This window comes from Ceratotherium simum, chromosome 2 (assembly GCF_057802395.1).
Source record: "Ceratotherium simum simum isolate JZ-2026a chromosome 2, ASM5780239v1, whole genome shotgun sequence".
Classification (NCBI taxonomy): domain Eukaryota; kingdom Metazoa; phylum Chordata; class Mammalia; order Perissodactyla; family Rhinocerotidae; genus Ceratotherium; species Ceratotherium simum.
This window is the reverse complement of record NC_141901.1, coordinates 41574486-41599813: the sequence shown is the minus strand read 5'-3', so window position 1 is coordinate 41599813 and position 25328 is coordinate 41574486. Positions and strand designations below refer to the sequence as shown.

The 25328-nt window shown below is 57.1% G+C and overlaps 2 protein-coding genes and 1 long non-coding RNA gene across 11 annotated transcripts; 2 read left to right on the top strand and 1 right to left on the bottom strand.

Annotated features, from left to right (window-relative positions):
* Positions 1-16: 16 nt before the first annotated feature.
* DCST1 (DC-STAMP domain containing 1) lies at positions 17-14450 on the top strand. The gene is made up of 16 exons (XM_004436128.3): positions 17-77; positions 357-482; positions 551-625; positions 4409-4537; positions 4872-5011; positions 5757-5973; positions 6075-6218; positions 7053-7174; positions 7613-7770; positions 10114-10213; positions 10341-10436; positions 10566-10692; positions 11074-11190; positions 11666-11808; positions 11966-12079; positions 14048-14450. Exons 1-16 carry the CDS (start codon positions 17-19, stop codon positions 14297-14299), a joined length of 2121 nt encoding a protein of 706 aa, XP_004436185.1. The 3' UTR covers positions 14300-14450.
* On the bottom strand, positions 9915-14524 carry LOC147917925 (uncharacterized). Its single transcript, XR_015554931.1, has 3 exons — positions 14444-14524; positions 12785-12940; positions 9915-10486 (listed from the first exon to the last, which is right to left on the bottom strand). It is a non-coding gene; the product is annotated as an uncharacterized LOC147917925 (long non-coding RNA).
* A 304-nt stretch (positions 14525-14828) lies between these two features.
* On the top strand, positions 14829-24928 carry ADAM15 (ADAM metallopeptidase domain 15). Of its 9 annotated transcripts, none has more exons than XM_087442150.1 (23): positions 14830-14935; positions 16081-16178; positions 16818-16894; positions 17304-17382; positions 17563-17639; positions 17731-17923; positions 18694-18759; positions 18842-18910; positions 18990-19159; positions 19281-19365; positions 19828-19976; positions 20063-20237; positions 20518-20610; positions 20733-21037; positions 21124-21319; positions 21567-21644; positions 22075-22147; positions 22358-22496; positions 22895-22964; positions 23587-23658; positions 24073-24144; positions 24273-24516; positions 24611-24928. In XM_087442150.1, the coding sequence occupies exons 1-22, from the start codon at positions 14857-14859 to the stop codon at positions 24501-24503; spliced, it is 2646 nt and encodes an 881-aa protein (XP_087298276.1). In that variant the 5' UTR covers positions 14830-14856; the 3' UTR covers positions 24504-24516; positions 24611-24928. The 9 variants fall into 9 exon arrangements, 8 of the variants coding, with proteins under 8 accessions (XP_087298287.1, XP_087298276.1, XP_087298308.1 ...); XM_014791933.2 differs by having other exon boundaries at positions 14831-14935; positions 24392-24516; XM_087442171.1 differs by having other exon boundaries at positions 14831-14935; positions 23584-23658; positions 24392-24516.
* Positions 24929-25328: the final 400 nt, after the last annotated feature.

The following is a 25328-nucleotide window of genomic DNA, read 5'->3' as shown; positions in this document are numbered from 1 at the left end:
TCCCCAGAGCAGACTTATGGGCATCAGATTTCATCAGAATGGAGCGAAAGGGCAAAGAAGGAAACTACCCCACACCAGTGAGTCAGTCAGCAGAGACCCCACCCCTTCCCAGCATCTCCCAGCCTCCACCCCTCTCATCCAGTGCCCTCTCCAGTCTAGCCCTTTCTTCTCTCCCTCACATCTGCCCCACTTCCTCAGGATCCCTCATCCTCCTTCAGGATCCCCCAAGTTCCTGCCACTGTCATCCAGGTTCCCCCAGCCTCTACCCCCCTGCAAGCCCCTAATCCTAATGAACCACGTCCCAGACAGAATAGTGGGCTATTGGCTCTGCTGAGCTGAACTGTTCAACCCGTCAGCGGTGCAGCGGCTCCTGAGCTGGGGGCTACCCATCTCCTGTAGCCGATTCCTGTGGCGCCAGCAGGGCGAGTTTCCAGTCACTGCTTTCCTGCTGGGGGCAGGCACCGGGGGACTCCTGGCCATAGGTAAGTGTGGAGCAGAGGTCAGGGGTGGGACCCATCTTTTGACCTTTGGCTTGACCCTGTGCCCTTAGGTCTCTTTCAGCTCCTGGTGAACCCTATGAACATCTATGAAGATCAGAAGATGGTGATGTTGTACAGCTTGGTGGGTTAGTGCTGGCCTAAGAACAGGGACGCTCAAGAGGCCCGTGGAACATGGCCCAGTCCTGGGTGCCTAGGAAGGAGTCTGAGCTTGTTTCGTCTGTACCTAAGTGTCCCTTATGGCCTCAGCCTTGTCTTGGGCTTTGAAAGGAGATCCAGAGGGAAGAGGACCCCAGACCATGGAGAAGACACAGTCCTTGCCCTCTAGGAGTCTCCCAATCTGAGGGACTCCCTGTTACCTGCATGATACAGTGCAAACCCCACGACCCTTCATAATCCGCATCTCTCCTGACCTCTCTGGCCTTGTTTCCTGCTCTCCTTGTCAATTCAATTCATTCATTCATTTATTCAGCACTAATTGAGCATCTGCTGAGGATTTAGCAGTGAACAAAGTGACAAGCACCCAGTTCTTTTGGAGTTTACATTCTCTTTTGGAGTTTATATTCTAGTGGAGAGAGTTAGATAACAAATGAACAAGAAATAAACAAGAGCATTTCTGATGGTGACAAGCAGCATGACAATAGTCAACCAGGGAGATGTGATTGAAAGGAGTTGGGGAGCTACCCTAGCTTGAGTAGTCAGGGAAGGCTTCTCAGAGAAGGTGACATTTGAATGGAGACCTTGTATCAGGAGGTGTTGGCCTGCAAGAACAGAAAACCCACCTAAAAGTGGTTTAACCATAGAGAAAGTTTATCATCTCATGTAACAAGTTTCAAGGTAGAGTGGTTTTGGAGCTTGGATAATTCAGCAGCTCAGTAAACCCACCAAGGACCCAGGTTGCTTTTGTCTTTTTTCTCTGCCATCTTCGGCCTGTCGACCACTCCTCTTCAGGTCATGAAATGGCTGCAACAAATCCAGGCATCAAATCTTCATACAACAATGTCAAAAGACCAGAACATTCCTTCTACCTGTCTCTCTTAAGAACAAGGAAAACTTTCTGTAATCCCCCCAGCCAACTTCCCCTCACATCTCTCTGGTCAGAAATGCAGCACGTGCCCTTTCCGAAGCGTCTCCCAGGCAAGGGGCATGGAATTGGCACCATCACCAGTGTATTGAATGGACTGACCTCTGTGGGATACCAACAGGAAACTACTTTTTCTCTGACCTTTCAAACCTTTTCTGCCATTGACAACCTTGCACACAAACCCTTGGCTGTCTGGTTATTTTCATTTAGAAGACCTAGTCCTACTTCAGTAATTATGACTATTTTTAGGGTTTAAAAGGTCCCATCCAGTCTACATCAAAATTTCAATCTCACGTCCATTCTCAATCACCCTCCCTCCTTACACCCCCTGTCCCCTGGCTCAGGCCTGATCCCTGGCACGGGGTCCTGCCGTGGAAAGGGGGCACAGCCTGTTCTTTCATTTTTTTCTCCACTTCCTTCCCCTTCTAGTTCTTCTGATGTCAGAAAGGGGATTAGAAGAATTAGAGGAAAAGGGACAAAAGTCTGAAGTCACCGATACTGTTATAATCCCACTGCCTCTGTGTGGCAAGCACTCACACCCTGGCTATCTCAGGGGGCCTGCTCAGGGTCTCCCTGGAGGCTCTGTGTGGACCTCGCAGAGTTCTGTTTCCTGCTGAGGGCAGTTCTATTTGGCTGATCTCAAATGAAGCTCCCATAGCTCCTGCAGACTACCCACAGCCTCTTACTTTTGGATCCCTCCCTCCAAGCAGGCTGCCCTCTTGGATGGAGAACCTCACAGATGGCTTGAGGCCTGCTGCCCTCCAAAATGTCCACTTGTCCCAGAGGACATGCACACATCCTTGCCCTGCCAAACTGAGAAAGCAGGGCACCTTGCGCTGCCCTCTCCCCTGCCGTGGTGACAAGTACTGCTCCCCACGCTCCCAGAGAGGCCCTGCTGAGCACTCCCATGAACTCTCCTCCACTCTGCTCCATGGCAGCCCTGGAGTGGCCCTACCGGGTTCTGCAGCTCAGCAGGAGTCCAGCCCCGGGGGATGAGCCAGGTTCCTCTTGCCACAGCACCGGTCTCTGAAGGCTTCTCTTGGAGGCTCTCACCTGACGTGGGGAAGGGAACGCCCATCCTCTCCACAGACTCGCCTCCTATGTCTGCCTACTCCAGCTGCTTCTCTCCACTTCCAGAAAGTTCAGATGTCTGGTCTTGTCTTTCTATAGACTGGTTGGGGTGGAGGGGTGAGAGATGAGTTTTGCTCTTTGGTAAGCCCAGAGAGGTTATCTGTGGCTCCAGGGGGCTCTCTTTAGATCTAGGGCAACTCTCTATCAACTATCATCCTCAGCTTGAGTCTTTGGCCAAAAGGCCAGGACCACAAAACAAGCCTCTTTCATGTCCTGTTCTACCATGATTGGGGTAGACAGATCCAGATTTACCTCCAGGGGCTGGGGCAGGGACAGGCTGCTGCCCTTGAGCAAAACCCAAGTTGTGTTAGCAAGGAAGAAAGCAGAACAAACTGCTGGGTGGCACCCCACAGGGTTTGCAGCAAACCTGTATGACTAGGTGGAGCCAGCCAGGTGAAGAATAGGGGGAGGAGAGCTCCTGGCAGGGGCAGCAGCTGGGGCAAAGACCTGGGATAAGGAATGAGCTTGGCATGTTCCAGGAACAGCAACCAGGCCTGTGTGGGCAGACATGGTGGGTGAAGGGCTGAGTGGCATGAGATCACCTCAGAAGGTAGTCAGGGGCCAGATCACATGGGTCTGCAGACCATGTGAAGGGAGTTGGGTTGGATCCCAAGTGTGGTAGAGAGTCACTGGATGGCTTGAAGCAAAGAAGGGACATGATTTGAATTCTGTTTTGACAAGATCACTCTGGCTACCTTGGGAAAGTTGAAGCATAAGTTAGCAAGAGAGGAAGTAGGAGACTAGTTAGTCCTAGTGAGAGAGGATGGGGACCCTGTGAGGCAATGGAATGGACGGAAGTGTAAGGACTTGGGATTTGCTTTGGTGATCCTTGGGCAAACACACTATCAACACAGGAATCTTCTAGGTTCCTTGACCAGTAGGCTGTTCCTTTGGCCTGGAATGCTGTCGGTGCCTCCTAACAACACTTACTCATCTTCCAGGCCCAGCTGACACATCATCTGCTTTGTCCAGCCTTTCCAGCCCCACCCCTCCCTGCAGAAAGGCCCACTCCCTCCTCGGCTCCCACAGCTCTTCATAAGCACCTCCCTTGTGCCTTCACACTTCGTGTTGTAGTCATTTGTTTACTCGTCTGTCTCTCTCCCTGGATTATGAACTTCAAGGAGCTCACTGTCTCCTTGCAGAGACCACAGGGAGACACATGTGAAACTGCTAAAACAGACCAGGAGGTACATGATGAAGGGCTAAATTAGGGACAGAGACTGTGAATGCCATAGGCGTCAGAACTCAGGGAATATTGAGGTGGCTCTGACCTCTCTTCTGACTGCTCTGAGCACCAGTGCCTGTTCCCAGAATTTTTCTCTTGCTCTCTGACCCCTTAGCACCTGGGCTAAGTGTGAATCCAGCCTGGAAATGGGAAGTGTTGGCCCCCTTCCCTAACAAAAACATGCACACTCAGATACACACAGAAAGTCAATCACCGACCATGGCTTTTCACTCTCTAGTCATTCTTCCAAGCCCTTCCAGAGACTGCCACACAGTTGAACTCAGCAAATGGCTGTTGAATAAATGAATGAATGAGTGGCCTAGAAGGCCTATCAGAGTCAGTATAAATGGGGACAAGGGCAGTATGGTGATGGTTCTAGAAGGGAGTTGCGGGCAGTGGGTGCTCCGGTAAACCTGGTGGGTGAGGCAGCTTCCCCACTCTGCCTCCCCACCTTCTGCGCTCTCCTGACAGGCTTGGGGGCCGTGGGCTGGGGGACCTCCCCTCACATCCGCTGTGCCAGCCTCCTGCTAGTACCCAAGATGCTGGGCAAAGAGGGCAGGCTCTTTGTGCTGGGATACGCCTTGGCCACCATCTATGAGGGTGAGTGTGTGCCCCTGGGTACCAGTTAGTGACCCCTGGTGGGCCACCCAATGAAAGCCAGGTCTGGTCCAGGAGAAAGAGTGGGAGTCTAATCCCAGCCACTCCAAATTGCTGTGTGTCCCTGAGAGAGTTCCTCTACAACTCTGGGCCTCCTTAGTTTACACGGGTAAAAAAAAATCAGGGGTTGAATGAGACGACCTCTCACAGGCCTCTGGGCCCCATCATTGTACAGTTCTAGAAGGCGGTCACTGCATATAGAGGGGGAGCTAGGAGTGGGCTTAGGAAAGTTAATTAGCTCTAGAGGGAGATGCTCCACCGGGGTATCTTCCCCCAGGACCGGTGGCCAACCTGCGGCACAATCTCAACGAGGTGATAGCATCGCTGGGCTGCACCGTGGAGCTGCAGATCAACAATACCCGCGTGGCCTGGCGCATCTCCACAGCCCCCCTGCGGGCAGTCTTCAAGGACCTGCTGGTCAGGAGCCTGCAGGGGCAGGGCCAAGGGGCCCCTCTCCCTGGGGGGCCTCAATGACAAGCTGGGAGCTATGACCCTGGATTTACAGTTTCCCAATGGGGGTACTACTGGCGTTTTTTGCAGGCCTGTCCCCAAACATTGCAGGACGTGCCCTGGTCTCTGGGCACTAAATGCCAGGAGAGCCCCACCCCCAGACATTGGGACATGCCCCACTCACATTTCCAAACACCTGAGAAGGCGTGGGCAGCTGAGCTAGAGTGTCAGGAAATTGGGGGCCTTGGCCTTGAGGAGTTAGGAAGCTTTAAGGACCAGGGGATTCGGGAATTGGGTGTTGGAGGACTGGAGATTAGGGGTTTGGGAGAATTGGGGAGTTGAGGAGTTGGGGAGATAGGCACTGAGGGGCTCGGGAGTTGGGGACAGTGAGATGGCTTTGTGGTCTGAGAGATTTGTGATGAGGGTGAAGCCCAAGGGACTGGGGAGTCCTTCCTTGACTAGCGAGGATCTGGGATGGGAGGGCTGAGGAGGAACTGGGAGCCTGGGAGGTGAGCAGAGCAGGGGCAGTGGGGGAGAGGAGAGGGCTCCCAAGGACCAGGAACAATGGAGAATTGGAGGTGAGAGGCGTCTCAAGGTCTAGGTACCCTATAGGGCTGAGGTAAGAGCCCAGAGCTTGGCTGATGGGGGGAGGACAGGCTGTCAGGAAGCAGAACCATCCCTGACCCCCTTCCACCCCCACCTCCAACCCCAGAGCAGCAAAGACTCATTGAAAGCTGAGACTCAAAACATCTCCAACTCCTTTGAGGACCTGGACACCCAGGTGAAGAGTGAGACCGGCTACACACCAGAGGACACCCTGGGCTCAGAGGAGACAGCCCAAGGCACAGAGACCCACCGAGCCACAGCCTCCAGACACCACCTCTCTACACAGAAGATGTACGAGCTGAAGACCAAGCTGCGTTGCTCCAGTGAGGGGTGTCCCCAGGCGGGGCAGGGTGGGGCCGGCCTTGGGGCTGGGGCTCCAGGTCAGGGTGTGGGGACCTCAGACACCCCTTGCCCCTTCCCACAGGTGTAGTGAACCGGGCCATCCTCAGCTGCCGCCGCTGGTTTGACCAAAAGCACGAACGATGCATGCAACGCATCTGGGTCCCACTCCTCAACCACCTGCTCTGCCTGCCCATGAAGTTCAAGTTCTTCTGTGGCATTGCTAAGGGTTGGTACAGCGGCTAGAGAGTCGGGAGCACCAGGGCTTGGGAGTTGAGTCCTTGGGGACCACTGGATAGGTGTGGGGCAGGAAAGCGATCGGGCAGGGAAGGTTTACATTCTGAGGGCATGGCACCCTCGGAGCCCAGACTCTCCACTGACTGCCTTTATGACCTAGGGTAAGTTTACAGCAAGGTTCTAAGCTTCGGTCTCTTCACGTGAAAGATGGGCATAGCAATAGTACTTATCCTGTTAGAGGTTTTTAAGGATTTAAGGGGATAATACATGGAAGCAGGTAACAGAGCTTGCACACAGGGAATTGCTCTATAAATGTTGGCTATCATTATTAACATTTGGTATGGTTATAGACAGGTGGAAAAATGAAGAAAATCAGCCCTTGTTCCTGGGAAAAGGAATTCAAGGAAAGTGGAGAGGGGAAAGACTCAGTGTGGTAGAAAGACATGGGCAGGAGCCAGCCTGGTGGCGTAGCAGTTAAGTTCACGCGTTCCGCTTAGGCGGCCCAGGGTTCGCCAGTTCAGATCCTGGGTGCAGACCTACTCACCGCTCATCAAGCCATGCTGAGGTGGCGTCCCACATAGAAGAACTAGAAGGACCTACAACTAGGATATACAACTATGTGCTAGGCCTTTGGGGAGAAAAAAGAAAAAAAAGAGGAAGATTGGCAACAGATGTTAGCTCAGGGCCAATCTTCTTCCAAAAAGAAGAAAAGAAAAAAGAAAGTCATGGGCAGAGAGACAAAAAGGCAGGGTGGAGAGGATCACGGGAAGGGAGGCCTGGAGGCGGGGCATGGGGAGGCCCCTGACCTAGCCCCACTGCCCACCAGTGATGGAGGTCTGGTGCCGCAGTCGCATCCCAGTGGAAGGCAACTTTGGGCAGACCTACGACTCCCTCAACCAGTCTATTCATGGCCTAAGTGGGGAATTTTCAGCCACTATTGACCTCAAGGTAGGAGGCAGGGGCCTCTGGGGCCTGTGGGGCCTGTGGGGTGGGGGTGACAGGGAGTGAGAGGAGGGCACAGGGAACAGGGCATGAGGAAGGGCAAGTGAGAGGGCACAGGAAACATGTGACTAGGTGTGAGGGAGGGGAATGAGGAGGGGAATAGCATCTGTGTTGAGTGACAGGGAGGGGGACAGTGCCAACCCTATGGTATGCATCCACCTGACTGTGGGATGGAATGGTCAGCCAGGTATGAGAGAGTGTCAGCTCATACAAGTGTAGGGGAGAAAGACTCTGCCACGGAGCAGAAGGAAGTGGCAACTCCTGAAGGTCCTGGGAAGAGCCGGGGGACATGAGTGGGGCACCAGAGGAGAGATGCCACGGAGAGGTTAGGTCTGGGCCTGTGAAGCTGCAGCAGGCTGAGTCTGCACCTGTGCCCTCCACCAGCAAGAGAAGCAGGTTGGGGTGCTGGGCCTCAACACGAGCTGGGAACACGTGAGCACCGAGGTGCGGGACTATGTGAGACGCCAGGAGGCCCAGCTGGAGTGGGCCCTGGGGCTGCTGCACGTGCTGCTCTCCTGCACCTTCCTGCTGGTCCTGCACGCGTGAGCCCGAACCCCATCCCAGAAGCCCTTCCCCCGCTCTAGACTGCAGCCCTGCCCTGAGGGAGGCCATAAGAACAGAGCTGCAGAGTCCACCTCCAACTCTGATCTTGAGTGTTCTTTTGCCTTGAACTTGGCCTTTGTGTAAAGTTGGGTTTGTTGTTTACACAAAGTCAAAGGAAATGTGGACATTTTGTCAGAAGAAACATTACCCATGTTCCCATCACCTTAAAAGGGCGACCATCTTCATTTATCTACCTCCTTCCAGCCTTTATCCCAACGCTGACTTTTTTTACTTTTAGCTTTGACTTTTGATTTTTTTCTTGCCCTTCATATTCCCCTTGGCGCTGACTTTGTGCCATTTTTATCGTCCAATTCTGCTTTCATTTTCTCCCGCCTGCTGCGTTGGCAGCTACTTTCCCTCCATTTGGACCAAAGTCCTCAACCCCACCCAGCCTGGCATCCAGCTAGGCTGCCCTGGGCCTCGCTGTTGCCCTGCTGACCTCTGGACCCTCTATTTCCTGGATCCGCCTCCACAGGCCTGAGGTGGGCAGGGGCTGGGCAAGGGCAGCCACAGGGGCTTCTGCTCTGTCTGCCCGTTTGTGGGGCCTAGAGTGCCTGCAAGTGAGTGGTTGTGTGTGTGCCAAGGGCCCTGTGCAAAGATGAGGAATGAGCCATACCCCTGCCCTCAAGACACTCATGGTCTAGGGGAGGCTAGAGAGGCAGCCAAAAAACAGTGATGAGTCAAGGGCTGTACTGTGGACTGGCCCTCAGGACAGGTGTGGGAGCTGAGGAGGTGCCCCTGCAAGGGCCAGAACTGGACTTCAAAGGCTGCAGATGGGGAGCCATGGTCAAAGAGAGGAAGGGTGTTCTGTTGGGCAAGGATCCTGGCCTCTGTGAGAGGTGGAGGGCAGAGGCCAAGGATCCTGGCCTCTGTGAGAGGTGGAGGGCAGAGGCCAAGGTCGAGGACTGGGCTGAAGTGGGCATGGCCAGAACAGTCTGGGAAGCCCTGCAGGAGGGCCCTGAATTGGGGGTGGTTGTAGGATGGACTGGGGCAGGCTGGAGGCAGGGAGGGCAAGGTGGGGCAGAGGTTAGGGAGCCTGACTGGAGTGGGGCGTGGCAGGAAGTTGGCCTGAGATGGAGGGAGGAAGGGGAAAGGTGCAGCAGGTCTCAGAGCCAGCTGGGGGAGGAAAGGAAGGAGGCAAAGAGTCAAAAGCCACTTCCAGGCTTTCAACCTGGGTGAGGTCACTCACTGAAGGGGCAGAGCTGGTGGGCGGGGTCCAGGCTCTGAAGGCACACGCACAACAGCAGTAGGTATCTCCACAAGGGGGCGCTCACAGTCTTTCTTTGCATTTATGTTTATTTCTACCTCAAAGGCAAAGATGTCAATTTTTACAGGGTCCCAGAACCAATAGCATTGGAACTTATGTTTCACAGTTTACAGAGCTTATTTAATGTAATGTTACAGTTTTAAACACATTCCCAACAATTAACATTTTTTTCCTTAGGAAACTGAAGTATTATGTGAGACTTGGGGAGATACACACAGGAGAGCTACATGTGCACACACACGCATGCACAAACAGAACACAGCTGTACTCAAGGGTGTGTCAGGGGCCGGCCCAGTGGTGTAGCGGTTAAGTGCATACGCTCTGCTGCAGCGGCCCGGGTTCGGATCCCGGGCGCGCACTGACGGACGCACCGCTTGTCAAGCCATGCTGTGGCGGCATCCCATATAAAGTGGAGGAAGATAGGCACAGATGTGAGCCCAGGGCCAGTCTTCCTCAGCAAAAAGAGCAAGATTGGCAGATGTTAGCTCAGGGCTGATCTTCCTCACACACAAAAAAAAGGGGGGGGGTGTCAGAGGAGAAGGGAAATGGTGGTGTGGGGTGAGTCTGGCTTGAGGTGACCTCCAGGAGATGTTTTGCAGGCTCAGCCAAGAGGCAGGGACTTGAGAGGTGAATGTGCGAGTCATAATGGATCAGGTGATTCCTGCAACCTTGAGGGGTTTCCCCTCTCTGTGCCTTTGCTCCTGCTGTTTCCTCTGCTTGATATTCATCCTGCAAGATCCAGGCCTGGGAAACCTTCCCCTACCTCCCATGCACTTACATGACACTCCCCCCACCCCCCAGCCCCCCATCCCCCACTCTGTTTTCTCCTCCACGGTGTATGTGCATGTCTTTTATTGACTGTGGGCTGCCAGAGGGCAGGGCACAGTCTTCTTCTCTAGAACCCAGATGGTGCTCAGTGCATGCAGGTTGGTCGGTTGAATGACTGTGTCAAGGAAGCCCGTGGTTGGGGTGGGTGAAGAGAACCTGGAGGAGATGGAGACATCCTCGTCCACAGGTCCTTCTCCTACATGGACAGCTATAATGGGGACATTCGCTTTGACAACATCTACATCAGCACCTACTTCTGTCAGATTGATGAACGCAGGAAGAAGCTGGTGAGTGGGCACAGCCCTGCCCAAGAGTGCCCTGCTGTGTGCTCTGTGCAGCTTCACGCTCCAGGAGGACAGGGGTGAAATGGGAGAGGGCCCTTGGTGATCCTCACTGTGCGGACGTTTTTTCCAGGGCAAACGGACTCTGCTGCCACTCCGCAAAGCCGAGGAGAAAACTGTCATCTTCCCCTGCAAGCCCACTATCCAGGCCTCAGAAATGAGAAATGTGGTGAGGATGGCATGGGGGGCAGGCCTCTGGATCCAACTCCAGGCACGGATCTGAGGGATGGAGGGCAAAGGCATCAGAGAGGGCTCCATGCCAGGGCAGGGGCGCTGCCCAGCTTTGCTCCTTGGGCAGATAAGGGAGCTCATGGAGACACTGCCCGTTCTGCTGCTGCTGGTGGTGCTGTGTGGCCTGGACTGGGCTCTCTACTCCATCTTCGACACCATCCGCCACCACTCCTTCCTGCAGTACTCCTTCCGCAGTGAGCCTGTACCCTGCTCCAGGCCCCAGGCCAAGAGACACCCCCCTGGAGAAGCCCCACCCCTGTGTAGCCACCCCACCCCAATTCTTCCAATTTTGTCACTTCCTTCTGCATCTCAGCCCCTCCCTGTCCTCCTCAGGGTCAAATCTCAGCCCTGTGACCTGACAGCTGTCACTGAGGGCCTCAATGTCCAACCCCCCTTCTTATCTACAACAGGGAGGGTTAGTATTCAGTGAAGGGATGGAAAGGTCTGTGCAGCTGAGAAGTATTTCTGTGCCTTGACCTCTCCCCCACATCCAGTCCCCCTCCTGCCCCATCCCCCGAACTCCAGCTCTTTCCTGACACCCCCCTGCCCCGCAACGGCTCCTATCCTGGCCTCAGGCAGTCATAAATTAGAGGTGCAAGTCGGAGGGGACTCCATGCTTGCCCGGCTTCTTCGGAAAACCATCGGGGCCCTGAACACCTCCTCGGAGACAGTGGTGGAATCAAACAACATGCGTGAGTGATGCTGCCAGTTTGGCTCAGAGGAATCGAGGGCTGCGGGGCAAGGAGTTAGGGGGCTGGGCCTTGGGTGTGGTGAGATAGAGTCGGCATGCTTGGGGTGGGGAAATCAGAGCAAGAAACATCAGGTCAGGCTTGAAGGGTCGGAGGGTGACAGGCTGGGGTCAGAGGGCCCTAGGGGCTGGGGCCTTGGGGCCAGACAGTCCCAGCCCTCTGGAGCAATGCTGTCCCACAGAACTTCCCACCATGATGGGAATTTTCTCTATCTGTGCCGTTTTGAACAAACAGCCTCATGGGCCTCGCGGCTGCAGCATTGACAGCACAGCCCTGCAGGGTGAGGGGCAGGCAGGAGGGGAGCAGGGTAATCGGAGACCTCAAATGCAGCCCCACTGGAATGGGGAATTCGACCTAGGGCTGCCCTGTCCTTGGCTGGCCCTGGCCGGACCCCTGAGAGGCCTGCCCCCTCCCCCAGCCTGCCTGCCCCAGCCCGTGTGCCTGGATGCCAGGTCCTATTTGAGGGCTGCACTACCCATCGGCCTGCTAGTGTGTCTCTGCCTGCTCCAGGCTTTTGGCTACCGGCTCCGGAGGGTCATCGCAGCCTTCTACTTCCCCAAGGTGCACCCCTCCCAGACCTCCCCACCCCTACACACGTGCACACACACCAGCCCGCGCCCAGCTGCCCACCAACCCCATCCTTGGGGGATGCCTTCCTCCTCAGCACTGTCACTAACTATCATTGACAGTGATCAATGTCAATTGATCCCTGGCCCAGCGAGAGAAGAAGCGGATCCTGTTCCTCTACAATGATCTACTGAGGAAGAGAGCAGCCTTCACCCAGCTGAGGAGGGCTGCCATCCTGAGGCGGGCAAGACAGCAGAGGGCTCCGGTAAGTCTAGGCCTCAGCCTCTGTGGCTCTTGACTGAGTCTGAGAACTGTGGGGGAGGGGCATCTCCCTTCAGTGTCCTCAGCAAACACCAAGGTCCCAGGCCTACTGGAGCTCAGTGAGTTCTGACACGATGCAGGCCAAGGGCCCTGGTCATCCCACTCCTGGAGGTCAGGGCTGTGTCTGTCTCTGTACCCCAGGATTCAGCCCAGCCTGAGATACTCAGTGGACCATCGGGGAGCAGGCAGAAATGGGGAATCGGATTTGATCCAGTCTGGTCACAGGAAAGCACAAGAGGTTCATCAGAAACAAGGGACCCACATCAAAGCCACAGGTTCTACTGAGAGGGCTATAGACAGAAACTCAGTGCAGTTCAGAGGCAGGGGGGAGACAGGTGGGCTGGGGGTCAGGGAGGCCTCATGAAGGGGTACGTGGTATACGGACAGAGCACGGAGTCAGAAGAACCAGGTTCCAGTTCACACTCCCTCATTAAGCTATGTGACCTTGGCCAGGGTCCTCGACCTCAGTTTTTCCCTCTGAAGAATAGGGAGGTTGGACAGATCTGTAAGGCCTGCCCACCAGAGATCAGTAACAGAATGGTGGTCAGGCCTGGGGCTCTGGTGCCAGGGGGCCTGGGTTTGAATCCTGGCTCCTCCCCTTATTACTACAACAACTCTGTCATCTTGAGCACTTACTTAAATGCCATACCTTGGTTTTCCCCTTCTATAAAATGGAGTTAACTACTCCATCTGGTTGTTGTAAGGATTAAATGAGTTCTTTCACATAGCCAGTTCTTTACACGTGTTAGTTGTCGTTGTGTGACCCTAGGCAAGTGATCACCTCTCCAAGCATCAGTTTTCTCACCTGAAAAAGAGATGATGATAACAATGTCTGCCTTGTATGGTTATTGTTTGAATTGAGTTAATTTACTTACAGTTTCTTAGTACAAGGCCCAACATTATTAAAAAAAACAATGAGTGGCAGCCATTCTTATTTAACCAGCCCTAACAAAGCTCATAAAAGTGAGGGACTATGTTTGCTTAACTTTTTCCTCCAGTGCCTAGATCACCCATCCCCCATGACACACAATAGGGGCTGAATGAATGTCTGATACAAAAATGAACATACTGTGATTCCATGACCCGGACCTGAAGTAAACTGGATTTTGATGGGCAGATAGAAAAGTGTAAGGCATTCATTCCAAGATGAGGGAACAGAACACGCAAAGACTCAGAGTACAAAGGGAATGCCACGTCCCAGGGCTAGTTTAAGGAGAAATTCGCACAGAAGATGCAAAGTTCAGGAAGGGGTAAGTGGGAGCAGAGGCCTGAAAGGGACCAGATTGTGGAAGGCTCTGAAGGCCGAGGTCAGGAGTTCTACCTTTGTCTAGCAGGCAGTGGGGCCCCTGGAGTTTCTTGACCAAAGAGTGACCTGATAAGATGGCCTGTGGAGAATTCCTGGCAATTGTATGGAGAGGGGGGAGTATAATGAACCAGGCTTGTGATTTGGAACCAGTGTACCTGGGTCTGGCCGGGTTTGATTGTTTACTACCTGTGTGCCTTTGGGAAAGTCACTTAACCTTTATGAGATTCATCTTTCTCATCTGTTAAGTGGGGAACACAATAGTGATAATCTTATCTGCCCTACTGACTTCTCAGCCCCACCGTGAGAACCAAATAAGAAGATTTATGGGAAAGTGTGAGCGATGGTGTTGCTGTTACTGGCTGAGAAAGAGTCGAGGCTGCATCCTCCCACTCTCCATCACAGAGTGGGGAGGGAGACTCTCTAGGACCCACTTCCATAGCATCCTTCCCCTCCAGGGGTCTTCTTTGCCCAACCCAGCTTCCTCCAACATGTGGGCATTGTCAGGTCTTTGGACTTCAGACAAGAAGCGCTGTCCCATTCCCCTCGCACCGCTTTTTTCCCCCTAGCTCCCCAACTGGCTCTAAACCCTCCTCGCCCCCCCAACAGCGCCACCACCTGGCGGACATCCTGCACCGCCGCTGCCCTCTCTTGCGCCGCTGGCTGCGCAGGCGCTGCGTGGTGTGCCAGGCACCGGAGACGCCGGAGTCCTACGTGTGCCCGACGCGGGACTGCGCGGCCGTGTATTGCCGGTCGTGCTGGGACGACATGCGGCAGCGGTGCCCGGTCTGCACACCCCGCGAAGAGCTCTCCTCCTCCGCCTACAGCGACAGCAACGATGACGCTACCTACGCAGAGTGAAGGGGCCTCTTGCTCGCTCTGCCACCCCGCTCCTTCCTGTTTAATAAAATGCCTGTACACTCCTGCTGCCCGCACTTCGCAGGGGTCTGGTACCGGAAGGTGAGCCTGGCGCTGCCTGGCCCGCAGTCAGGAGAACTGGCCCACCTGATCCCCGCAGAGCTGGGCCGCAGACGGGAGGCGGGAGAGCAACGAAACTGCTAGGAAAGGGTCGGGACCCGCGGCCGCGTAGAGGAGCTACGCCCAAGCCGGTCGGACCGGGCCTCGGGTCCCACCCTGCACAGCAGCAGGAAAGCGACGGCGGAGAACAGCGCGCGGCAAGCAGGAGTCTTGGGCTGGGTCCCAGCCTCTCTGGGAGCCGGCCGCGGCGGGGGCGGGGTCTTCGAGGGGGCGGAGCTGAAGAGGGGGCGGAGACTGGCTCCGGGCCGGGTGGGAGGGGGCGAGGCGGGGCCTGGTGGCTGCGCAGCGCGGCGGGGTGCGCGAAGCAGACCCGGCCGCCGCGGCTCCTCGGCGCGCGGCCCAGCACCTGCTGCCCTCGCCCGGCCCCGGGCGCCGCTGCCATGCGGCTGGCGCTGCTCTGGGCCCTGGGGCTCCTGGGCGCGGGCAGCCCTCTGCCCTCCCGGCCGCTCCCAGATATAGGTGAGTGCCCGGCCGGGAGTGGGCCGGGGGGGCGCACTGGGAGGACGCGCAGGGAAGTCGAGGGGCATTGGGATACTGGGGTCGCCCGCTCTGGTCCGCTGTCCTGGGCCAAGGGCCCGGCGGCGACTGGGCGATGGAGTGGAGAGAGAAGGTGGGGGGATGCTGGCGCCCCCCTGCCCGGGCATCCTCTGCACGGTCCTCGTGGACACTTCCAGGCTCCGGTACCAGGCACCGAGGGGCCTGGCCCAGCGCCACCTCAGGATCGTGGGAGAGGGTCGCTGCTCCCCAGAACTGACGTCTTCGCTCCTCTGGGGCCTAGCCGACCGTTCCACCCGGTGCCAGGGCGCCAAGTGGGCATGGCTCGTAGGGTTTGGCGAAGAGAATTCTTCTGGCCCCTCAGGCCTGAGCGGCTAGGCATCCCTCACCCTGGTGCTGATGCCACCAGAAACTTGGCAGAGCGGGAGGGCCCAGGAGGAGCCGGGAGAGGGGAGAATTGGCCAGGAAAGAGGCTGGGACACCAGCTCCTCCTTGGAACTTTCACTTCCCGCTGCTGTCTTGCTGTCTTGGGCCGGGGGCCGAGAAGACAGGCGGGGGTGGAGTGTCCGGCGGAGAGAGGGCCATTGTGGGGGGTTGGGGGGGGGACTCGGGGAGGGAGCGGAGGCTGGGGGGAGCGGGTGTGCCTGACTGGGCATAGGGTGTTTAGGCGGGGGTGTTTGCACTGCTCACCCAGAAATGGGCGTTCCTGGCATCTCCGATGTGAGGAAAGGGGAGGGTGAGTGGGCACTGGGCCACAAGGCTTCGCCCAGTCCCGAGGGGGGGGCGTTCCTGGGGGGGATGCTTGAGAGGGAGTAGGAACAGGGGGAGGGTCCCTGTGAGAACCTGAGATTGGCCTGAGGGGGACAGGGAGGGGCAAGCTGAACTTCTTTTTCTAAGGACTTGTGGATGTGGTGGGATGTAGGTGAAGAATTAGAGAGAAGCCCCCCTCCCCTAGTATTCTCCTTTAAGTCCCAGCATGCAATGCAGGAGTCCTTCAAGCAGAGAAGGGCCTTGGCTGCTGGGAGCTGGGCAGGTCAGAGGGCACCAGCCACCCCAGCCCTGGTGCTGATTCTCTCAGCACTCTCTTGGGGTGTCTGGGGACCCTGCAGGTGGCACTGAGGAGGAGCAAGGAAGGCCGGAGAGAAAGATCTTGGAGCCCCAGATCCTTCAGGACAACCTCACGCTCAGCCTAGCAGAGGTGCTTCAGGTGAGCTGCCCTCTCCCCTCAAATAGACACGCCCCCCCCCAGCCACCTGGCCTCCCCACCCCCCCCACCCCCACATAATCAGGTGTCTCCAGGCAGAGCTTGGGCGAGGAGTGGGTCAGTGGCCCTCACTGCAGCATGGCAGCCTCTCCCACTACACCCCAGCACCTGGCTTCACTTATCTCCCCCTCCCCTCTACACACACATCTGTCTGCACAGCCGCACCCAACCCCTCCATCTCCACCGGGGAGATTCTGAGGCCAGACTTGCTTTCTTGGTCTCATGTTGTCGATTTTCTCAGTGGGGGGACTTGGAGAGGGTCAAGGCCTCACCCAATGCCCCCCCCCCCCAATTCTAAAGCTGAGTCAGAGGAAGGGCTGGGGCCTGCACTGGGTCCTCCACGATGCTTCCTCTCTCGGCAGGAAGCCGAGAAGGGGCGGCTCAGATACCTTCCTTGACCTCCCCACACAACCCCCCAGAACAATGCCCCAGGCCAGGCAGGGCTTCCTGGCCCCTCCCTCGGGATCCCCCCACCAGTGATCTCATCGTTGGTGCTCTCCTAAGGGCCTGAGGTCTTCTGGTTAGAGAGGATAGGAATCTCAGGCAGGGCCAGGGAGGTGACATGCCCTCTGGTGCCCACAGACCAGTCTGCCTGAGGCTTTGCGGATCACATTGGAATTGGATGGTGAGAGTCATATCCTGGAGCTGCTACAGAATAGGTAATAATGATAGTGGTGACATTAATAATAATAACACGGCTAACAACTTATATGGCATTTACTATGTGCCAGGTACTAAGTGCTCAAACTCATTTAATCCTCATAACAACCCTTTACTACTATGTATTATCATTGTCCTCATTTTATATATGAAGAAGTCAAGGCACAGAAAGGTTAAATAAATTGCCTAAGGTCACACAGCTAGTGTGTGGTGAAAAACAGATTGGAACCCAGATATCCTGGCAGAGTTTGTGGCCCAACCACTACACTCTGCTGCCTCTGGGGGAAGCAGGAAGGCTGAGGGATTGCCTGGCCCCCAGCCACCCCCCTACCACCTGCAGGCCTCAGGCTGTCCCTGCACCACCCTGGGAGGCAGCTGACACTGCCCTCCTTTTTCTTCATTCCACAGGGAACTAGTACCAGGCCGCCCAACCCTGGTGTGGTACCAGCCTGATGGCACCCGGGTGGTCAGTGAGGGACACACTCTGGTGAGTCAGGCCCTCTTGTGCCCTGTTTCTGGCCTGAGAGAAGAAGGGAGGGGCAGTGGAGGGTGCCATCCCTGGAGAATGAGGGAAGAAGGCTGCCAGGGGAGGCTCACCCACAAGCTAGTCTCCTGGGCTCACATCCTGGCCTGGCCTGCAAGTCAGCACTGATGTTTCTCTCTGTAGGAGCACTGCTGCTATGAGGGAGGAGTCCAGGGCCATGCTGACTCCTGGGTCTCCGTCTGCACCTGCTCAGGGCTCAGGTACAGGCGGCTGATTCCATGAAGATGGAGACCGAGAGTGTGCATGAGGCCTGGAGCTGAAAATTTTCTGACTTCCTGCATCTTTCCCTAGAGGCTTGGTGATCCTGTCGCCAGAGAGAAGCTACGCCCTGGAGCTGGGGCCTGGGGACCTTCAGGGTCCCCCCATCATCTCTCGGATCCAAGACCTTCTCCTGCCAGGCCACACCTGTGCCCTGAGCGGGCGTGCATCTGTGTCCACTCAGGCTCCGCCAGAGCGCCCCCTAGGATGGAACCACAGTCGCCGGGTGAGGATGAATGGCAGGAGGGCTGGGCTGCTATTGTCCCCCGGGCTGGCTCCCCCGGACCCTCAGAGCTGTTCACAGGAACAACAGCTCCTTCCAATGGAGCGATTTCCACATGCCAGGCACTTTGTGAACATTATCGCCTTTATTCTTCCCAGCAATCCTGGGAGGTAGGTGCTATCAATAGCTCTATTTTAGTGAGAAAATTGGCTCAGAGAGGTTAGTGACTTGCCCAAGGCCATTCAACCAATAAATGGAATATCCAGGATGTAGATGCAGGTACTTGACTCAAAGTCCTCATGTCTTATGGTTCCACATGCAGAGAGCTCTCACTTGGGTATAGAAAATGCAGTTACCAATCATAAAGCAATAAGAACCCAATTTCCTGATTTGGAAAACAGGAATAATAAAACTACTTACCTTACAGAGTTGCTGTGAAGATTAAACGACTCAGTATATATGTTAAGTACTGAGAACTCTGCCTGGCAGATGGTATTTGAGGGTGTTGGCTATTATTATTATTTTTTAAAATTTGGAAAAAGCACTGAAGTTGGAGCCGGAAAAGCAGGGCTCTACTCCCGGCTTCATAACCTACTTCTTGGTCCACCTTGGGCAAGCCCCTGGCCTCTCAGGCTCTCAGTGGTTCCTCTGTAAAATGGGCTCTTCACTCTCCTCTGTTTGACCACACAGGGCGGGAGTGGACACACTTGGTCAGCCCTCCGCGGCTGCTGGCAGTGAGAGTGGGTGTGCCTGATGCTCCTTCTTGTCCACAGCGGAGGCGGGATGTGGTGACAGAGACCAAGATTGTTGAGCTGGTGATTGTGGCTGACCATTCCGAGGTGAGCTTCCTGGCCCCTGCATGTCCTCCCCTGACCCTTGCCTAGCCTGCCACCTGTCATGGTCACCTCTTTTGACCCACAGGTCCAGAAGTACCAGGACTTCCAGCGCTTGCTGAACCGCACACTGGAAGTGGCCCTCCTCCTGGACACGGTGAGTGTTGGGCTGGGCAGCAGCCTTAACGGCTTCCTGACTATGGCAACCCCTCTCCTGAGCCCCAGTTCTCTTTCAGTTCTTCCGGCCCCTGAATGTCCGGGTGGTGCTCGTGGGCCTGGAGGCCTGGACCCAGCGCGACCTGGTAGAGATAAGCCAGGACCCAGGTCTCACGCTAGACAACTTCCTCCGCTGGCGCCGGGTAGACTTGCTACGTCGATTGCCCCACGACAGTGCCCAGCTGGTGACGTAAGGCCCCCAGGCTAAGCCAGTGGCCTGGCCAATTTCACACCCAGACTCCCCACGTGAGGCCCTGAAGTTCTGGCCACCTTGGCTTTTGGCCCTAACCTTTGACCTCTCAATCCCACAGTGCTACTTCATTCTCTGGGCCCGTGGTGGGCATGGCCATTCAGAACTCCATCTGTTCTCCTGACTTCTCAGGAGGCGTGAACATGGTGAGCTAGTTCCAGGTCTTCTACCCATTCCCAATTCACTTCCTCTCAACTGTGGTACCATTTATTCACTGAAACCCCCTACAAAGTTACCAACCCCAAAGCTGTGGGTGTAGAGGGCAGGAGTGTGCGATGTGGCCTCTACTGTCAGGGCACTTCTCACTTATGGCCAGCCCATCGGTATACGCGGTCTTCACCTATGAGGTCTTCCCATTTCTTGGGGGAGAAGGGAGCAGCTGGGGCCCAAAGAACAGAGGTGATCTCCCAGGGCCACACAGTGAGGGAGGGGGAACAGAGCTGAGCTAGAACCCAGGTTTCCTGCCACGCAGGCCTGGACTCTCCGCCTACTTTAGAAGCAATTAAGGAGGGAGGCGGTGCCTGCTGAGTGCCCAAGAGGTCAGATGAGGAGAGACCAGGAGCAGTCAGGTTGGTTGCTGGACCTGGGGTATCCCTCCCCAATGACAGGACCACTCCACAAGCATCCTGGGAGTCGCCTCCTCAATAGCCCATGAGTTGGGCCACAGCCTGGGCCTGGACCACGACTCCCCTGGGAACAGCTGCCCCTGTCCAGGTCCAGCCCCAGCCAAGAGCTGCATCATGGAGGCCTCCACAGAGTGAGTAACCGCAGGATGTAGAAAGGGGATGGGGTAGGGGGCAGGGAGCAGTCCGCAGCTCCAACCTCCCTTGCCGCCCTCCCCAGCTTCCTGCCCGGCCTGAACTTCAGCAACTGCAGCCGTTGGGCCCTAGAGAAAGCTCTCCTGAATGGAATGGGCAGCTGCCTCTTTGAACGGCTTCCCGGCCTGCCCTCTATGGCCAAAGTCTGCGGAAACATGTTTGTGGACCCGGGCGAGCAGTGCGACTGTGGCTTCGCGGATGTGAGCCCCTCCCCCAGAGCCTTGCCCCCCTCACTTCTGTGCCCTCACCTGGCTCATTAGCCGCCTCCAGCCTCTTGGGCCTGTCTCTGGTTCTGAAGAGACCTCTCAGCCCTCTGCCACCTCCCCATCTGCAGGGGTGGCACAGAGATTATCAGGCTCTAGCTCTCAGGCCGTGTGGCTGTGGGCGTCCTTCTGGGTTTCGGCTCTGGGAGGATGGGTGGGAGGTGGGCTCTGGGCCCAGCCTGCTCTGACGCTCGGGCCCTCTTGCCCTTGCCCACAGGACTGCACTGATCCCTGCTGTGATTACGTCACCTGCCAGCTGAGGCCAGGGGCACAGTGTGCATCCAATGGACCCTGCTGTCAAAACTGCCAGGTAGGCATAGACTGGACTGGCCCCCAGAGCTCACCCACCAGGGGCCAGGGTGGAAGGGTCATTCTGACTCCTGGGGCCTGGCTGGCTTTGTGCCCACCCTGATGCTCACACACCCTCCACAGCTGCGCCCGGCTGGCTGGCAGTGCCGCCCTCCCAGAGGTGACTGTGACTTGCCCGAGTTCTGCCCGGGAAACAGCTCCCAGTGCCCCCCTGATGTCAGCCTGGGGGACGGTGAGCCGTGTGCTGGCGGACAGGCCGTGTGCATGGAAGGGCGCTGTGCTTCCTACACCCAGCAGTGCCAGGCTCTCTGGGGCCCTGGGGCCCAGCCCGCCACGCCACTTTGCCTCCTCACTGCCAACACTCGAGGGGATGCCTTTGGGAGCTGTGGGCGCAGCCCTCGTGGCAGCTATGTGTCCTGTGCCGCTAGGTAAGTGAGGAAGCCTGGCTCCTCCCCTGGGTTTGTGGGAGCCTTGGCTCCACTCCCACTGACCCTGCGCCTCCTCCCTCACCCAGAGATGCCATTTGCGGGCAGCTTCAATGCCAGGGGGGTTTGGCCCAGCCTCTGCTGGGCTCAGCCCGGGATCTGCACTGGGAGACACTGGAAGTCAACGGGACCCAGCTGAATTGCAGCTGGGTCCACCTGGACCTGGGCAATGACGTGGCCCAGCCCCTCCTGACTCTTCCTGGCACAGCCTGTGGCCCTGGCCTGGTGAGTGGCCTGGGTGGGCAAGACCAGGTGGGGAGGGATATCCGGACCATGGCGAGCAGTGCCCAGCCCTCACTGTCCACCAGTGTAGAAAGCACAGACTCTGAGGGGAGTGCAGATTTTTACTTCAAGTCATCCCATGAGCCTCCCCATCTATAAAAGTGGGGTGTGGCCTCAGTCCTGTTGGCCTCCCAGTACCAGTAAAGGTTTGTGAGAATGTGATCTTTGCTCTTCTCTCCCCATGGGGCAGGTGTGTATCAACCATCGATGCCAGCCCGTGGATCTCCTGGGAGCTCAGGAGTGTCGGAGGAAATGCCATGGGCATGGGGTGAGCTGGCATCAGGGAGATGGAGGGGGACCAGGGAGCCTGTGGGGTGGAAAAGGATGATGGGCTTTGGAAACATATATACCTGGGTTCTAATCCTTGCTCTACCACTTCCTAGTTGTGTGACCTGGGGCAGGTTATTAACCTCTCTGAGCTCAGTTTCCTCATCTATCCATTGGGCATAATAATAGTACCCACTTCCTGGGGTCCATGACATGAGTATGAAAGCTTCTAGCACAGTGTCCAGCATATAGAAGGCACTCACAGTGTTAGTTCAATCTAATTTCCCCTGGCACGGATAAAGACTCCTCTCCAGAGCGCGGGCTCTCTCCACCCACCATCCGCAGCACACCTTCCAGTTGTGGGCATCCGAGATCTTGAAAAGCTGGGAACAGAATGCAGAGCCCCTCACTGCTCAACCTGTACCTCCTAGGTCTGCGACAGCAACAAGCACTGCCACTGTGAGGAGGGCTGGGCACCCCCTGACTGCACCACCCAGATCAGAGGTAGCATGGGGAGGGCGGCAGGGGCAGCAAAGTGGCTCATCCTTTACCCCCCCCCCCTTCTCTGACCCCTTCACTCCTGGTTCCCGACTCTCTGTGACCCCTGACCCCTACACCTTCTCTGATCATTTGACCTCACTCCCTGCCCTCTGCCCCTTCCTGGGAGTACAGTTCCTAGCCCCGCCCACCTTCAAACCTGCCCTCACCCCACAGCAACCAGCTCCCTGACCACAGGGCTGCCCCTCAGCCTCCTGTTGATGGTGGTCCTGGTGCTGCTTGGTGCCAGCTACTGGTACCGTGCCCGCCTGCGCCAGCGACTCTGCCAGCTCAAGGGACCCAGCTGCCAATACAGGTACCAGCCTCCCTGCTACCAGCTCCCTAAACACCTGTGTTGAGGACAAGAGCTCTGGAGCCCCTGCCCCCTGGTTCTAACCCCAAGCACATTGGACCACACCCTACACACCTCCCTTCCCTACATGTGCTCTGCAGCTCTTCACTTCACACGTAGATCCACGTAGGGCAGCTGGGATGCCAGGGCCATTTCTCCCCAGAAGCCCCTATGCTGGGTAAGAGGCGCTTTCCCTGAGGCTGATCAACTACCCCCCCCGCCCCAGTTTGGCCTAAATCGCACACAAGTTCCTCTCCAAGGGACTGCAAAGGGTCAACCATGTAACTCAAGGGTCGGTTGTATGGGTGGAGAACAGAGTCTGAGGCTAGGCCCTCTCCCTCCTTGCCTTTCTCCATGCTCAGGGCAGCCCAGTCTGGTCCTCCAGAACGCCCAGGACCCCCGCAGAGGGCCCTGCTGGTGTCAGGTGCCAAGGTGAGTCCTGGATGCCAGAAGAGAGAGGTCCCCATCTTGGCCAGGCATCCAGCTTGGGCCCTGGGGTGGGGGCTATTGAAGGTTCTAGACTCAGAGAAAGACTCGCATAGCAAGAATCAGTCAAAGGAGTCAGGGCCAGCCCTCCCCTCCCCTTCCCTGGCTGCAGGCGAGAAGCAGAGTCCAGCCTGGAGTGGGGAGGGGCAGACACCTAGAGGAGGGTCTGCTGAGCTCTTTGAGCTGGCCAAGCTGATGGCTTTGAGAGGTGGGTCTGCCTGTGCTCCCAGCAGTGGCCTCTGGAGGGCAAGGGGGGTGGTGCTCAGAATAGCCTTCAGTGTGCCAGGACCTGAAGAGGCCCAGGTCACCATGTAGACGGGCTGGTGAGTGCCCCTGCCCTGAGCCCTCTGGATCTGATGACAGGAGTATGTGTGTGAAGGTGGTCTGCATGCCCACTCCACGACTTGTCACCCCCTCTGCATGCAACTGAATAACTGCATGCACAGCCCCCACTGCCCCTGGGGCCCTGGCTGCCCCTCCCTGGGCACTAACCCCTCTCTGCCCACATCTGTCTCTCCGCTCCCCCCACCCCCTCTGTACCTGTCTGCTCCTCCTGCTCTCTCAGCAGGCTAGTGCTCTTGGCTTCCCGGCCCCCCCCTCCAGGCCGCTGCCTCCTGACCCTGTGCCCAAGAGACTCCAGGTAAATCTGGGCCAGGCCCCACCCTGGCCCAGGGCTGGTGGGAAGCTTGGTGCCCAACTGCAGTTCTCATCCCTGGTTCCTGCCAGTGGTGCTCTTCATTAGGGGACCAGGGTACCCCTCAGCCTTCAGACACTCTGAGCCCCAGAAGCAGCAAAGGGTGAGCCTCCTGCCTTGGTTTCTACCACCATCTGGTGGTCAGTGGCGGGACTGCAGTTGGCCAGGGACACCACCGGTGACCCATACCTTCCTCCCCTGGGGCATCTGCTGGCATGCACCCAAGCCCTGAGCGCTTCTCCCCAATCTCTCCTGCCCCCTGGCTGACTTCGCATGTTGACCTGAACCCCTCAAGAGAACCACTGCATGCCCACTGCCCCTGGCTGTGCTCTCACAGCTACTGCCCCTCTCTCTGTTCAGGCTGAGCTGGCTGACCGACCTAATCCCCCCACCCGCCCTCTGCCCGTTGACCCAGTCGTGAGGCGCTCAAAGGTAACAGTGGGAGGAGAGAAGGGCATAGCCTCTCCCCCCACCCAGGTCTGTGGTGCTGGTAGCCATGGCGATGGTGGTGGCCGAGTGCCTAGGGGCACATACCCCAGTGGTGTCTTTAATGGTGACAGGTTTGTTTGGAGACAGAGGTGACCACCCCCCCCAAACTGGTGTTCCCCAGCACCAGTGTGTTGGGGGCAGGCAACATGACACCCCCTCCCAAGCTGGCCTCCTGCCTTCTCTCTCTCAGTCTCAGGGGCCTGTCAAGCCCCCACCCCCGAGGAAGCCACTGCCTGCTGACCCCCAGGGCCAGCGCCCTTTGGGGGACCTCCCTGGCCCAGAAGCTGGAATCCCGCCCCTAGTGTTACCCTCCAGGTAAGTGAGGAGGGGCACTGAGGATGGGTGAGCAGGGCAAGTGGTCTGGGGAAAAGAGACCTCTGACCTTTTTTCTCGGCTTCCTGCACCCCAGGCCTGCCCCGCCGCCCCCAGCAGTGTCATCGCTCTACCTCTGATCTTTCCTGAGGTTTCGCTGCCTCCAACCCGAACTTAGGACCTCAAGAGGCGGACCCGCCCCCTGGGGCCCCCCGCGATGACCCAAAGAGCTGGAGACTGGAGCGGAGCAGGCGTCTTAAGACATGGGGCACCTCCACGCGCTGTAGAGCAGCACCCTGGGGACCTGCCCACGCAGTTGCAGCTGGGGGTTGGGGAGGGGCTGGGCGCTGGACCGGGCTGAGGGAAGTGCGCACAGCCTGTCTCTGCTCAGTTGCAATAAACATGAGATCTTGGGAGCGTGCTTCGGAGTTTGTCTTCTGAGGGAACACTGGGTCGCCCCTGCTGCGGTTCCAGGTCTGGTCGCCAGGAGACGCTGCCGCCTCAGACGAAGACGGCACAGGGAGGGCGAGAGTCCCAGGCTGGGTCAGCGTGTGTCCCCGGGATGCTCGAGGCTTGTTTCTGTCCAGTCTGGGATGACTCTCTGCGCAGTCCAGTACCACAGGGTACGCCCTTTGCCGCCCCCAGTCGCCAAGTCCTCGCCCCCAACGCTGCGCGGCCCCTGGAGGCGGCTATCGACAAACCGGCCAAGCCGTTGGACCCTCCGTCCCCACCCTCTGACCAGTGGCTGGGGAAAGTGGATCCGGCTGGTGTTCTCAGAGCCCGGAGCCGGGGTGGAGCGAGACGGTGGCTCCCAC